At 37.8% G+C, this 15657-nt stretch overlaps 2 protein-coding genes across 2 annotated transcripts; one reads left to right on the forward strand and one right to left on the reverse strand.

The window, feature by feature from the left end:
- Window positions 1-169: 169 nt before the first annotated feature.
- On the reverse strand, window positions 170-5524 carry LOC135467858 (uncharacterized). The gene is made up of 3 exons (XM_064745755.1): window positions 5383-5524; window positions 3566-3659; window positions 170-2625 (listed from the first exon to the last, which is right to left on the reverse strand). Exons 1-3 carry the CDS (start codon window positions 5448-5450, stop codon window positions 2410-2412), a joined length of 378 nt encoding a protein of 125 aa, XP_064601825.1. The 5' UTR covers window positions 5451-5524; the 3' UTR covers window positions 170-2409.
- Window positions 5525-5616: 92 nt separating this feature from the next.
- On the forward strand, window positions 5617-13525 carry LOC135467873 (G patch domain-containing protein 2-like). The gene is made up of 7 exons (XM_064745774.1): window positions 5617-5685; window positions 6061-6888; window positions 7211-7284; window positions 8357-8562; window positions 8978-9022; window positions 9346-9508; window positions 10786-13525. The coding sequence occupies exons 2-7, from the start codon at window positions 6080-6082 to the stop codon at window positions 10974-10976; spliced, it is 1488 nt and encodes a 495-aa protein (XP_064601844.1). The 5' UTR covers window positions 5617-5685; window positions 6061-6079; the 3' UTR covers window positions 10977-13525.
- Window positions 13526-15657: the final 2132 nt, after the last annotated feature.

Below are 15657 nucleotides of genomic sequence, written 5' to 3' on the forward strand. Positions count from 1 at the left end.
TGAAAGTACAAAAAAGATCAGCTTTTTTCTGGGGGCGCACAAAAGTTCAAACTAGTTTTCCTGAGGTTCCAGCGGCGAATCCAGAAATAAAGTAGTCTGATTCAGTGAACTTAGTGGGGATAACATGCCTCAAAAATGAATTTTTTTCTCAGTGTTATGCCATAACAGCCCCTTGCCATGTAGGTCTACCTGAAAATCCCTCTGACTTCAGGCCGCTGCCAAAACAGCAAGAGCTGTATATAAAGACCTGGTCCCGTGATCGCAAAGTGATCTAAGACTTAAGTCCAAATTTCAAATCATACATTATAATCAAATATCAGTGGTCAAGTAACTGACCAGAGCAGCAAGCCAGTGCTTTATGGGCCCCAACCTAGGATAAAGTAGATGTACAATGTATTTACCTGTATACATATATTTATCTGATTGGTGTTTTACCCCATACTCAAGAATATTTCACTTACTACAGCAGTCAGCACTATGGTGGGAGCAGACCAGGCAAACCCACAAAGTATTTTATCATAATTATCATGTACCAAATCTTAAATCCTACATTAAACGAAAAGAACTCTAAAGTAAAAGTTGGCATCACTAAATAAACCACTTTAAACTATGCATAAATATTTTTTCATTTGTTTTTTTAGATTTTTGTGAAAGGAGTTAAAGGCATTAAAACATTTTAATTCTTTGATGTGCTTTATGGACCATACTATCTGAGTTTAGGGACTCGTCATAGGAAGATTTCTATACTCTAATCACGACACTGACTGTTGGAATAACTCTTTTTACCCATGAGTAAACAATTACTGAAATAATGTTCCCAAAAATTCCTTCCTTCATGTGAATATCAGAAAAACAGGTGATGTGATATCATCCGTATGGCTCACAAGCCCACCATAAATTACAAATGTTTCAATGCCTTTAAACACTCTTAAAAAACATCTGGAAATATAAATGAAAGGTTTTTTACCCATAGTTTTCAGTTGTCTGTTTGATGAACTTTATTTCATATTTTAGCTTTCTTTTACTTTAAAGTGTGTCAGCTGTTCTACACGTTATCTCAATTATTTTTTTAACACATCAACAACTGTTCAGGGTATCCTGCCTGGTGCTACACATGTACCTTAAAATTTTAGGTTAAATATTCATACATTATTACTTGTATGCTGGCAGGCTGAAGTTTCCTATTCAAGCTTTGGGCTAGAACCTCTGCAATTGGCCATCACCATGCATGTATTTAGTTCCCAGTGCTTTGCCTAAATCAGACCCACACACACCCATCCCCCACTCAACTACATTTGAATCAATCTTGTCTGTGACAATGTAGATGTGGAAAAGTTCATCAAAACTGTGCCAAAGGTCGTCGTTTTAGTGTACATGTTTTTTGCATAAACAATACGTCAAGAGTAAGTTTGCCAGACCTGTTATCTTTCTTTACTGAACTGGGGTTTAGGGGTGCATGATGTTTATCTTTCATCACATTTGTCAGCTAGGGGCCTCTGTGGCTCAGTTGGTGCAGCGAAATGACCTAGGAGTCTCTCACCAATGTGGTCTCCGTGAGTTCATATCCGGCTCATGCTGGCTTCCTCTCCAGCTGTACATGGGAAGGTCTTTCAGCAACCTGCGTATGGTCATGAGTTTCTCATGGGCTCTGCCCAGTTTTCTCCCACCATAATGCTGGCCGCCATCATGTAAATGAAATATTCTTGAGTACGGCGTAAAACACCAATCAAATAAATCAAATAAACAAAACATTTGTCAGCTACATATTTTACCAGACAAAAAAATTTGATATTCACCAACGTAAAACTTAGAACATGGTGGTCGCTCTAAGAGATTATTTTTATTCTTCATACATATTGAATAATTTCTAAAGTGAATAACTGCGTGAGACATGTTTTGTTTGCACAATGTTTCCTCCCTCTTGGTTGTACAAAAAAACAATAAAATGAAAGCCATTTGCTATGGAATTATTTGGCTTGAACAACAACAGTTTATACCATCAGGAAAAATAAAACAACAAGTCTTTATAATAAAAAATATATTATAATTGAAAAAGACATTCAGGAAAGACATTTCTGCCACAAATGTATACCAGGTTCATCGAAGTGATTTTGTTCATTTTACATCTTTAACTCCATTGCACATATGTTAAACAGTTTAAAGTGGATTCTCACAACATGATGGCCAATATCATAAAGTTGGTATTAAGATAATTTGCATAACATCAAGAACTGGAACTTCAAAAGTGCATGTCCACTCACACTAAAAGGCAATCATTGCTGATATATATTAGCAGAGGCTTGGACTTATAACCAACAAAACACATCCTTAGTGTACAGTAATGAATCTATCCATGCTAATAGCTGAAAGTACATGTAACACATTGTATTGTATCTATGATGCATCCAGTCATGCTGCATGTTCTTCTAAACAGGTAGTGTGTTTCTCAACTTTGCTCTCACTTGCTCCTTGAATGTTTGACTGAAGCAGTTTTAATCTCTCTTGAAACCTGCCTTTGGACTCGACACGGTTTCTGTTTTCCACATTATACATCATCTGTTCACGTTTTTCCAGAAACAAATTTTCATCATGTTCATAATGAGGAACTCCTCCACTGGAGGCATTCTGAAAGAAAAGTGCAAAATCGAAAATGTAAATTATCAGTTTAGCAAAGAGTTTTGTAAGTTATAATGTATGAATACATTTTTCCTGAATGCTAAATATTCTACATGAGCAAAAAAAAGTCTTTCTCTGTTTATTTTACTACGGACATAAAGAAAAAAGGTAATAAAATAAAGGGTCTATGAAGGTTATATCTCTTTTAAAAAAAAACCTTGTGTGCAAAGATGTGTAATAATTAAAACGATTTATGAAACAATGATTCCTGTCATCTTTAATTAGTTTAGTTCAGTAAGAGATGAGTTTCTCATTTTTTTTATGATATAAAATTGGGTTTAAAGATGAGGCTTCATCAGCTCTTGGCAGTAAGGTTGTAAAAACTGTCATAACCACTGGAACTTTGAATTAAGCTTGTGTTTCTAAGTATGCACGCGAACTGTATTTGAGGTCACTACCAAAAATTCCAATGTCATGACAGAGTATCCATAATCTATCATCGTAATGATAATATATGCCTCTCTCCCCCAATGATATATCTGCATTAACTTTTTTCTCCCTTTTTATAGTAGGCCCTATTTAGCAAGCCTTTAAAATCATTGTTAGTCACCTTTCATCCTTTGACATATATATATATATATATAGCCTACATGTATATTATCAATATCGTCAGCTTGATGCTGTTATCATCACTCAATCCACAGCAACAATTTTGCAGATATCTACATGGATGTCCAACAATAAAAACATTCTGCATGACATCTTCAAATTAGTGTTCAAAATGTCTACACTTGGTAACTGTTTGTGTTTGGAAGACAATGATTCCTCAGCCACAGCAATGGTAACATCCCACTACACATTCTTCTGGCTACCAGTACCTACATGCCATTCATTTGTACCAAAAAAGTGAATAAAAAGCTTTGAGTGACAAATGGTTTCCAATAATTACCTTAATTATGAGATTTCTGTTCCTCATGTCAGTTTTCCACTCTGGTACATACAGATGGGGAATAACAGGATGCTGTTTGGAATACTGTGGTATCCTGTTAAATATAAACAGTAACCCAAATTTTGTACATGTTGAAGTGATGTTTTAATGTATGTCAATGAACAGGATTGTAATTCTTTTGAACACACTTGTTACCATGATGACAAAAATGCAAATTATATGGACAATACTAAATGGCCCTCTTCATATTTGGAATGGCAGACCCAACATACGGTGTCATTAATTTGTGTAAATAACATGCAAGAGTGAGTGAGTGAGTGCTTGGGGTTTAACGTCGTACTCAACAATTTTTCAGTCATATGACGACGAAGGAATCATTTAGGGTGCATGTACGTATAATGTGCCTCCTTGTTGCAGGACGGATTTCCACCGCTCTTTTATTTAGTGCTGCTTCACTGAGACGACTTATCGAAGGCAAGTAAGCCGCCCCGCCCGAGCCATTATACTGATACGGGTCAACCAGTCATTGCACTATCCCCTTCATGCTGAACGCCAAGCGAAGAAGTTACAACTTCCTCTTTTAAAGTCTTAGGTGTGACTCGATCAAGGATTGATCCTGTATCTACCAGTCCCGAAGCGGACGCTCTACCAACTGTGCTATCCGGACCGGTAATAACATGCAAGACTGCAGGGTGAACTCATTGCATTGAAATATAGGTCCAATGGACGTCACAAGAGTGTAGCGTCATCAAGTATGACATTCCACAACTGCGACATAACAAACTGATGTTGCTGGTGTCATGGCAGAATGTTGATCTTTATAACAAAATAAGAAATATGTAGAATTAAGGTCTATTGTGTGGCATGACATGGTCAGCCCTGTATTTGCGTTGGTCCTATCAACCAAAAATCAAATCTTCACAATCTCTGCAAGTAGGCTAAGCACCTAAATATGAACACTAATCACTAATGTGAAACCTGGTGAAACTAATGTGTCACCCTGTATCCATAAGTATAAATCTACCAAAAATTGAGACTTCATCTGCAAAACAAAAGGTTCTAGCCAGGAAAACTGCAGAAATTGCAAGTCAGTCACCACAGGCACTGTGAATTATATGTATCCACCCAAAATCAAAACTGCATGTGCAAAACAATATAAGTTACCGGTATACCGTTTATAGTGGTTACCATGGCAACAGCAGAGATAGACTAATGAGAAGCGCAGCACATCATCTCCCCTAATTTTAGGTAAAATGCACATGCATACCACTATGAGAAGTAGCCCAGAGAGGATGCCATGCAAACTATATCCTTGATGGCATCAGTACTGGGGGGACACACACCTTCTCACAAGAAATGATCTCCATAATATGTAAAAGACCTTCCCACGTATAGCTGGAGAGAAAGGCAGCAAGCGTTGAACTCACAACGACCGCACTGTTGGGAGGCTGCTGGGCCATTGCACCACGGATGCACTCTCATTCCCTCGTACTCCTATTCTGTACAATTCTACGGCTTGACTTATAACAGTATAAGTATGGCTCTAGAAGTAGAATGGTGCTGCTAATTCCCATACAGTATTAAAGATACGTGCAACTTAAGCGTAATGTGTCTTCTAAGAACTACATGTCAATATACTTCTGTAAAGTTAGTTAAGCAGCAAGGCCCATACAACTACTTAACTTTGCGTTCTACTACCCAGGTTTCAAAATCGTCACATCCTACATGTTCATTACCATAGTTACCTTACTCTAACTAAATAAGGCTGCTACTTTGCGGTTAAAACAAACACATCATGAGAAACAAAGTCACCTTACCTCTGTCTCCCATACTTAAAAAGCTGCTCAGCAAACTTCTGGTTGATGTTTCCGTAATGGTTGGCCATAGCTCGGAGATTTCCAGACTGTTAGAGTAGCGACGGACAAGCAAGTTTTTAAGTGGGTTGCCGTCGTCCCTGACATTTGTTTGATCACGTGGTTCAGCTTTGACAGCCACGCGTGATCACGCGAGAACAGTATCAAAACAAGTATGGCGGAAACGCAGATGGTGCCCAACGATCGCGTATTTGAGGAAAGATCAAGTTGATTTTTCAGGGGATTTTCTATTTTGAAATGTGTCAGGTATGAATTTTTTGTGTTAGTTGTCTGTAAGCACCATAGCACCGATGTAAGGAAGTAGTTATAAGCTGTAAACAAGCTATAAATGTCTGTCACTGCCATTACAAATTTCTCTGTATCAGATCGCTCGCTCAGCTGTATTTTGAATGACCCGTTGACACACATCTGCCTGGACCTTTGTTGATCCGTACCAAATAGAAGTGTGCGGCTGGCGCACGGTAACGCAAGGTCACGGCTTTATAACGTAGGAAACAGCAGTGGTTTTATCAACTATTTATGTGCTCTATTTTTTCTTTTATAGTCTCTATATGTAGGCTAACTTGCATTTTCATCTGTAAGTCCTTAAAAAGGACGATGCACAATTCACCTACTTTTCAGATTCAGAAAATCGAGCCTCATGGAGAATACAATTGTAACAGAGTTTGAAAAGTTGCGTATGCTTGCTAAGTGCAGCTTTATGAAGATGGATGAGTTAGTTCAGGACCTGACGAATGCTTTAGAAGAAAGCTCCAAAAGCCAACGTGGTAATAGTAGTGACAGCCTGACGACAGGTGTCCTACTGCGTCGTCACAACAAGAAGAGGCGAGGCAAGAAGCGACGCTCCAATCCAACACTGCTGTGGGAGTTTGGGAACTTCAGTGAGGCATCTCAGAGTAGTGTTGACGAAATAGCACTGAAGGATTACATGGAGAATGTGACAAGACAGAGCGATTCAGATGACCTGGTCATTACTCGACAGATTGCACAAATCACGCTGCCCCTTACAAACTCTCATATCCCTCAGGTCGAGTCTGACTCTGTGACAGAAAATTTCTCACCGATCAGGGCTGAACGTAGGAGAAGGAAGTTCAAGAGTATGGCCATAGATCCAGAGACAGACACCAATGGACCAATGGACGGATACAGTATAAAACCCAGACAAAAACGCGTGCGGGCCAAAAACCGTCCTCTTAACGAAAACACCCAGAGTAACTACACCAACCTGGAGGAAGCTGACATTGATAATCATTCCTGTTCCTCTCTAGAACCCAGTCAAAGTGAAAAGAATTGCAGCTGTGAAATTGCTATACCTGGGAAGAGAAAGCGGAGCATCAAGCTGCGCTGTGAACTTCATGGTTTTCAGGGGCGGTATCCAAGTGAATCAGATAAATCTGCCGGCCCTCAAACCTCATCAGCAGATAAAATGGATACAGAATATTATTCGCAGTAAGTTCATTCTCATTCCTTGAAGTAGACCACAAATCAGACTGTCTAATAATAAGTTTACTCCAGTTTTGTTGGAAAGATGTGCCACTTTTATATGGCTTGTTCAGTTTGCAAATTTACTAGTATTATAAAGTTCAGTTCAACATAATTATTTAATGTTTTAAAAACTTTAAAGTCTTCTTTCACAGTTTTGAAGGCACAGTGTTAAACAGTTACATTGTTTTTGTTTTTTAAGTACAAAAATGCACTGAATAACATTCACATGAGGCCTGATGTGCCTGTTTGTATCATAATGTGAAATAGAACATGTTTTGTGTTTCAGTGAAAGTAGCTCCCTTAGTAGCAGTGAGACTGAGAGTGACACAGGGGTGATCACCAATGATGAGGCCAGAGAAGGTAAGCACTTCACAAACAATTATGACAAGGTTGAACATTTATGACAGGTATTATTCAGAGAACCATTTCCTTGTCACATTTCCTTGTCATTGCTGCCTTCATCACCACTCTACTTTTGCCTTTGTCTACCTTCCATGTCTTATAAAGAAGAAAAGCAGACAGAGAGTACCACAGGCCAGCACCTGCTATGTGAGAATTCTTTAATTTAACCCAAGAAAGTTTCCATGTTAGCCCCAACGCTAATGTAACCTGTAAACATTCAGTCATTTGCTTATCTATTGCACTAACATACAGTTCAGTTCTAAATTCGTTTATACTGATGAATAAAAATAAGTATTGCTTATTGATCAGATTAAATATGGTAGACATGTACCATGGTATGGTCGCAAGTACAGTAAATGAAACTGTGGGAAGAGGTCATCAAGGAAAGATCTCCTACAACAACCACAAGGATAATTGAATGGTCCAAAGCAAACATGTATAACTACCTACTAGTAGGTACTGTCTGCAGTGAGGTTAGTTCAGGGGTTTTAATTCTTTCCCCGGGGCTCTGCCCGGTTTCCTCCTGTCATATTGCTGGCCGCCAGCCTATGAGTAAAATACTGTTGAGTATGGCATAATACACCAATCAAATAAATAAATTCAATTCTTCCATTTTTGATATGAAGGTTGTAATACATTAAAGATGTAATTAAGTCACCTAGATACCCTGTAATTTGATTTGTGAGATAACACTATATGCTGGTTGGTTATTTTACTTTGAGAACTCATGTAATTGAAGGTCAAGGTAGGGTGTGACTTCCTGTAAGACTTCAAGAGGAGAAACTCAGTGTAATCGAGTAGATTTAATTGTTAGCCATCAAACCTACAACTGCAAATGCATTAATCATAATTTGCGTTATAATTGTTGGCTGAACTGAGGCATATGATAAAAAGGAAAAATGGTAAATTTTAAGGTAAGTTTTGACCAAGTATACCATTTATGTGGAACATACTTTCCTCTGTTAAGTTTTATATGGCATGTATGTGACCGTTACTATATGCTGTTTTTGAACTGTTGTTGACTGACCAGGTGATGATGAACAGAGTGACTTTTTCCACGAGCCTGGCCCAGCCTGTGGCATCCCTGGGATCATTCCCTGGTGGGAGAGCGAGCCACCTGACCGCAGCATGGAGACAGACCCTACCTTTGAGCAAATTCTCTCCGGTAGCTTCCCACATCTTAGTCCTGCCTCACAAACCAACTTCAAGGCTCGGGTCAACAGGCTCCTCGGGACAGTAAGCTCACAAACATCTGTCCTCCGTCTTATGCTAAGAAAACACCTTTTTTATGTGATGATGAGCATGGGAAATTCTTGTTAATTGTCAATGTTTGAGGCAGGTGTGGATCACACAGGTAATTATAAAATGCCGACAACAAGTATATGCATGTTCTGAAATGTTAATCAAACTGTAGCAAACATGCCAACAGGATATCCCACACATTGGTTGTGTGTGTTCCTTACAACTGCTTTCACGGAGTATGAAATAACAAGTAATGCCATGATGAGAAGAGGTAGTGGGACATCTGGCAAATCAGATTCATCCATTTTGTAAGCTTTCTGATGAAAGTTGGAATAAGAACTTTTAGACATTGTGTATTTATAATGCAAAATAAACTTCTGTTGCATGGTGTCTTTTTTTTTTGTTGTAGCATGGACGAGAAATACGAGCAGCAAGAAGAAAACTGAAAGAGAGGGTAAGACAACTTTGATAATGACACAAGTCTGTGGCCATTTCCTTCAGAAACAGGTGTCAGTTGGATTTGAAAACCCTTAATATGTTAAATATGTAGGTTTGTTTGTTTGTTTAGTTCGCTCTGTATTTGGTGCTCAGTTTATATGTTTAGTCAGTAGGCCTATTCCAAAGCCCAGGTACTCTAGTTTACATATAGGAAAGCTTATTTCTAAGGTTAAAATACATTTCCTTAATACACCATGTCACGTCTAAAACAAAAGATATCCATTTCACAGGTGGTGATATTGCTGCCTTTGTTTTATGTTATGTTTGACTTGTTGTCAGAGGCCTGGTTACACTGTGGGTCGCTTCATCCAGGACAGGCAGAACTGGAAGGTGATCCAAGGCAAACACTGTATGGCCTGGCAGTCTGCTAATGGTACTCCTCAGCCAGGGGACATCAAGAAGAGGAGGAAAACACCCCCAAACGGGCCCCTGAATTCTGATGGTAAGTAGGTTGGTAGTGCTCTGTACGGTGGGGTTAGATCAGTCATAAGAGGGCTTCAAAGATAGGCACAAGACTCCCACAAAATCAAACCCCCACCTCCATGTTCCGCTGTATATGTTTGCATTACATCAGTAGCAACTTTTGTACAGATTTCTTTAACAGTGTTGGGGTCACAGTGATGAGGCAGGAAGTGATGCCAGAAAAAAAGCAAAAATCTGTGTCAACATTTGATTTTAATCATACTTTATACTGTTTATACTTTGTAATAATATGTGCATTCTCTGTATCTATTTATTTATTTGATTGGTGTTTTACGCAGTACTCAAGAATATTTCACTTATATGACAGCGGCCAGCATTATGGTGGGAGGAAGCCGGGCAGAGCCCGGGGGAAGCCCACAACTATCCACAGGTTGCTGGCAGACCTTCCCACGGAGGAAGCCAGCATGAGCTGGACTTGAACTCACAGCGACAGCATTGGTGAGAGACTCCTGGGTCATTACGCTGCACTAGCGCGCTAACCGACTGAGCCAGATATTAGATATAGAGGCATTCTCTATATCTGATTTATGCACAGCATGGTTCTAACCAACACGTAAAACATTTTTATTAATTAATGCTGATGAAATATTTCGCGCAACAACACACTGATGCAAGCTCCTCACAGGGACACAAGCCTACTTGCATCACACAGGCTCCATAGATGAAGATTGCCTTGTGGTGGCAGTGATGTAAAGGGAGTGTAGAGAGCGATACATGCGCTGTATGTTGTGTGGTTAATTGGATGAAGATGACCATATTGGGTAGAACAAATCAAGTTCCATTAGGGAGTGTTTTTTGATATGTTTGGTATGTGAGCAGAAACTTGTTATGGCTTATGTTTTGTTTGTCTTGTCAACATAAAAGCATCCATTACTCTTTGTAATTCATGCCTCTGTGATTGAGTTGCTCATGTCCTGGATTAAGCTTCTGCTTACCTAATTAGTAGAGGCTCCTTCTACAAAGCTGTCGCAATATTGCCTCAAACACATTTACCATAGTCACGTATCTCTTCACTGTACATTGCGTCAGACGCAGTTTGCAACAACTTCATGGAACTAGCCCCAGGCAGGTTGTCAGCTTTGTGGTTTCCTGTGATCTTTTTGCTTTTTTTTTTCACTCCAAAATCTGAATCTCCTCTGCGTCTGTGAATAAAATATTCCTGAGTATAGAGTATTAATACACTTACAGGATAAACAATGAACTGAACTGATGGGTGTGTCTGTTCTCTCTGTGCAGGTTTTGTAGGTCAGGAGGCTGACCCTATCCCTGACAGTAACATAGGTAACCGCATGCTGCAGAACATGGGCTGGGTGCCGGGGACCGGCCTGGGCTCTGATAACACAGGCATCACCATCCCGATCATCGCATACCGACGCACACGCAGACAGGGGCTGGGTTGCGGGTCCAGACATTCCTCAGATTCCTGATGCAACCAGCATTGTAATCTGCAGTATTTTAACACCATTGTCATGCATGTAGGAACCAAAGATTTGGACCAACAAATTCACGACTTTCCCTTTCTTATTGATGCCCTGTGGCCTGTTGGATTGCTGGGTAATGTGGAATGATGCACACGTTTTTCTTGTGCCTCTACATTTGTGAAATGAAGCAACATGAAATCAGTGTTTAATGTATGTGGTGTTAGTACAGAATAATGAAATCTGCAAATATCAGGACAACTTGGGTTGATATAAATACAGCGATGTAGTTCAGTATACCAGTAGGAGAGCTACAGTATTATCAAGAGTTGATAGGTGTTTCTGAAGTCATACCTAACTCTTTTTCATGTTGATAGAAAGGAACACAGTATTTATCTTCAGCATGTACTAATTCAAAACACTTCCTTTTAACATAATTTTTTTTGTCTTTGAGTGGTTTTATTGAGTAGTTTATGAAATGTGTAAATCATTTTTTTACATCAAATATAAATGTTCTGTAGTCTATTTCTGGTATTGGTGATTTGGTGGTGATGATGATAACTGAATTTATTTGTTCACATGATGTTTGCAATACCATAGTTAACATATGTCATGGTGTGATAATTGGAAATTATGATATCTACTGTTCTTCAACCTTTTCGCATGTTGGCAAGGTATTTATTGAAGCATATTCTGAAGACAATATTCGCTATAGACTGATAAAATTATACCTTTTCTGAAGCCCTGAAATAGGCCAATCCAACCCATGTAGTTTTGTCTCCAAGATAAAATGAAAAATATGCATAAATAGTACTGAAAGTTGCTCTGTCATGTGCAGTAAGATTGAGGAATCAGGGTGATCAGTGCACAGCATGAACTGGTGTTTGAGTTACAGGTTACTGTACTTATCCTGGCAGTGTTGTAACTTCCAGCCATTGCCATAATACCATACCTGAATCGGTGGAATTTTGTTTCATTTATTTTTTCTTCTTGTTTATTGCTATATTTGTCCAGGAGCTACAGTATTGGATGTGTTACATGTCTGTATAATGAGTGCTACCAGTAAAGAGGTCATTAGTATTTTATTAGTAGTTATGCATCCTAATGGAATTATCACTTACATTTCACTTTTATTGAGATTTCCGACATAACTTGTATGAGTGTATATAAATGTATATGAGCCTGTTGCTTTTCTTAGTAGTTCTATAGTTCACATTCAGTGTCTTACTTTATTGAAGACAGAAATAACTACTTACATCAACATCATTTTGTTTTATTGAGAAAGTTTCTAACCATTTTCAATCATGTTTTAAGGTAGATTTTTGAGGAGATTAAATTTTACTTTATTAGGGATTGTTCTAAAATAAAAATAATGCATGGTTTAATTAAGGATGTGTCAGCACCAAAACTCTCCCTATTGTTTTATGTACTGAAGGGCTGTACATGTATTTATTGGCTGCTCAAGGCTTACAGACTTGACTTCTTTTCTTTTAGGCCTTTTTTTTTTATTGGCGCAGTATACCAAAAGAGCCATCTTGTGGCAACAGTTCCTGGAGTTTTGCAGGATATGAATCAATATATTCTAGTGAATTACAACAAGAGAAACAAATAGGAAACTAAACCAAACAAATTCTACCACATTTATTATCTGGACATAATGTTAAAGTATTTATTTTACTAGTGCAATGTCCACTATGACATCATTGCCCAATTTGCATACGCAATACACATTATTTGGAATATTGGGTAGTGTAAATCCTTTGGTCCTGAGTAATATACGCCACAAGTGTGAAGTCCATCAGATGAACAATAGTGGATAAAATAGAAGGACAGGTGTACAGAGATCCGATCTTAAACATGTACAGGTAGTTAGATCAGTGTTGTACTCGGTAATGTTGGGTTTATTGGAGGTTCGGTTTGTAGGTATAGAATGCTGGGCAGAGTCTGGAGGAACCTGTGTCACTCAGGACCTCAAAAACAGCTCACCCATCGAGCACAGCGGATATTTGTTTTTTTTTTTTTAATGACATGGGTGGATTGTTAATGGTGGATAGAGAAGGATGCATTCAACAGACTTTTTAGAGTTGGTAGATAGATGGAAAGTAATTGTAGGATTAACATTAGATATAACATAATAGCAAGGCTTGATCAGTTGCCGTAGGGCTGTTACAATATAATAGTAACGGTATGCATAATAGTGAGATTATGTGAAGTACAGATGTCCCTTTTGCATGGACTGAATGCATGTGAAACTTTTCAATTTTACGACATATGAGAACAAAACTATGTCAAGAATTGTGTGTTGGTTGTACAAGTATCTGTTGTCATCCTACAGTTTCAAAGGAATCTGAGTGTTCAGATGTCAAATGAATAAAAACATTTAACTGACATGATTTTTTTATATGTTGCAATGGAATTTTAATTTTCCAGTTAGGTTGTCTGGTATTTTAAATTGCATTTTGTCATGTGCACGGTATTCAATGAGAGAAACAACTGCATACTGTATTTGTATTGGTACTAAATTACAACATGGTGTATTGAGTACAATGTTGTGAATACACAAATAGAAACTTTTAATTAATCTTTGATATATATATATATATATATATATATATATATATATGTGAGGAAGTGTCATAATTTTAAATTTGTGTATTTATTTGCAAGAATCCATAGTTCATTATAATCTGTGAAAACAGAATTATTGAATTGAATCGTTTAAATTAATAGGGAGTCATAGGAATTGAAAATTGGCTTTTGCCTTGAAATGTTAATTTTTTACAGTGCAATGAGATTTCATCAGAAGTGAGTGTTTTCTGGACCTCGGACATGTGTGTAACATTCACTCACTCATTTGTAAGAATGCACTATCATACCATGACTTACTTTTAGGACTGACGTCACTTCATTCTTATGTCAGTTTTGAGGGGGATTGAAATACATGTATGATAATGAAAACTTGAAAGTGTGATCTGTTTTTTTTCTTGAAGAAATTTTAGATTTATTTACTGATGTATTTGATTGGTTGTGTGAAGGAAACAATAGTAGAAATTTTAGATTTATTTACTGATGTATTTGATTGGTTGTGTGAAGGAAACAATAGTAGAACACATACATGTATATATGGCCACACAATCCTTTCATGAGAATTAGTGCTAAAATTATGAGAGACTGATACTCCAATGTGAAAATATTTCTATGATCTACCTTAAAAAGTTAATGTGACATATTAGAGGTGAACTCGAGAAGAATATTGATGGAGTGTTAGGTAGAGGTACCGTCTCCCACTATCTTCTTTATTCAGAATTCACCAGTTCCTCAGCCTTTTGCAGTGCATGTGAACTTTCAGTGAGATCTACGCACCTGCTTTTTAATTTGATGCTGGAGACAAAATACATCAGTAGGATTGGCTAATTTCAGGGTTTCATAAAAAGTATAATTTTATCAGCAGACACAGAATAACACATCTTCACAAAATGCTTGAATTAACAACCTGCCTATGAAAACATGAAAACGTTGAAGGATTACAGTATACACAATTCTGTGGATTTCAGCCTGTTGTATGTACGGAAATTAGTAGGTGTTTGGCACTTCTTGCTGTCAGTAATAAAAAGTCAGCCTAAGTATTTTAGGGTATGTTTCCTGATTTACGTGTATAGTCTTCTGACATTTGCTCCTTAGATGATTTCATTCTGATTTCTCAAGCCTTGGAATTTCACATCAGAGTAATTATTTCTTAGCTCCGTTGTCATTTGTTAACAGGAAAACTGAAAATCAGTTCTGAACTTCATGGGGGAAGAAGTTTTGTCTACTGTGGTTTATTTCAGTCCTGGTGTAACTCTGTCAACCACAGTACCAACACATAATACTAGGCTCTATAAAACACCAATCAAGTATATAAACAGTACCAACAGTGACTTCACATCAAACTACATGACATATCACCCAGGTTTAATCTATCCACCAGGCTATTGCCAGTGTTAGATCATTAGATTTGTGGTTTATGACAAAATGATTTCAGTTAGGCTGTCTTGACCTTCACACAACCATCGGTCCCAAATCAAAAAAAATAGAAACATTGAAATACAAAAATAAAACAAAATACATAGGGAAAAGATATCTGTCTAAATTATTTTCATTTATTTGATTGCTGTTTATTGCCGTACCTAAGAAGTTTTCACTTACATGATGGTTGTAAGTTTTTCTGGGTGGAGGAAATCCCCAACCTTTGGCAGATTACTGACAAATATCCTCACATGTAATCCGATGTACAGATATGCCCACCATATTGGTCTGCTTATCATTACCATGGCCCCACAATCCATGTGAATGGGGGAATTTCCAAGGCTAGTTTTGAACTCCTTCACAGCGACTGAAAGGCAAGATTCCTTAACCACTAGACCACAACTCACTCCCAAGTTTCTTTAATGTAGCCACCCACTATCATTTGTTGGCAATAGGGTGCCAATTAGAACAGACAAACTGTTTTTCATTATTACTTGCTGCACACTATACATATTTCAAATCAGCCAATGCGCTTGAGGATCCCTTCTAATCTTAAAATTAAAGTACCAAAAAAGTAAGCCAAAAACTAACCTTAAACTGGAAACTGATTTCTATCTCTAACACTTTTATTTTCTTTCGTTGCTCTTTACAAGATATTTAATACAGCCCTACATTTCATTCCTCA

This window comes from Liolophura sinensis, chromosome 6, assembly GCF_032854445.1.
Source record: "Liolophura sinensis isolate JHLJ2023 chromosome 6, CUHK_Ljap_v2, whole genome shotgun sequence".
Classification (NCBI taxonomy): domain Eukaryota; kingdom Metazoa; phylum Mollusca; class Polyplacophora; order Chitonida; family Chitonidae; genus Liolophura; species Liolophura sinensis.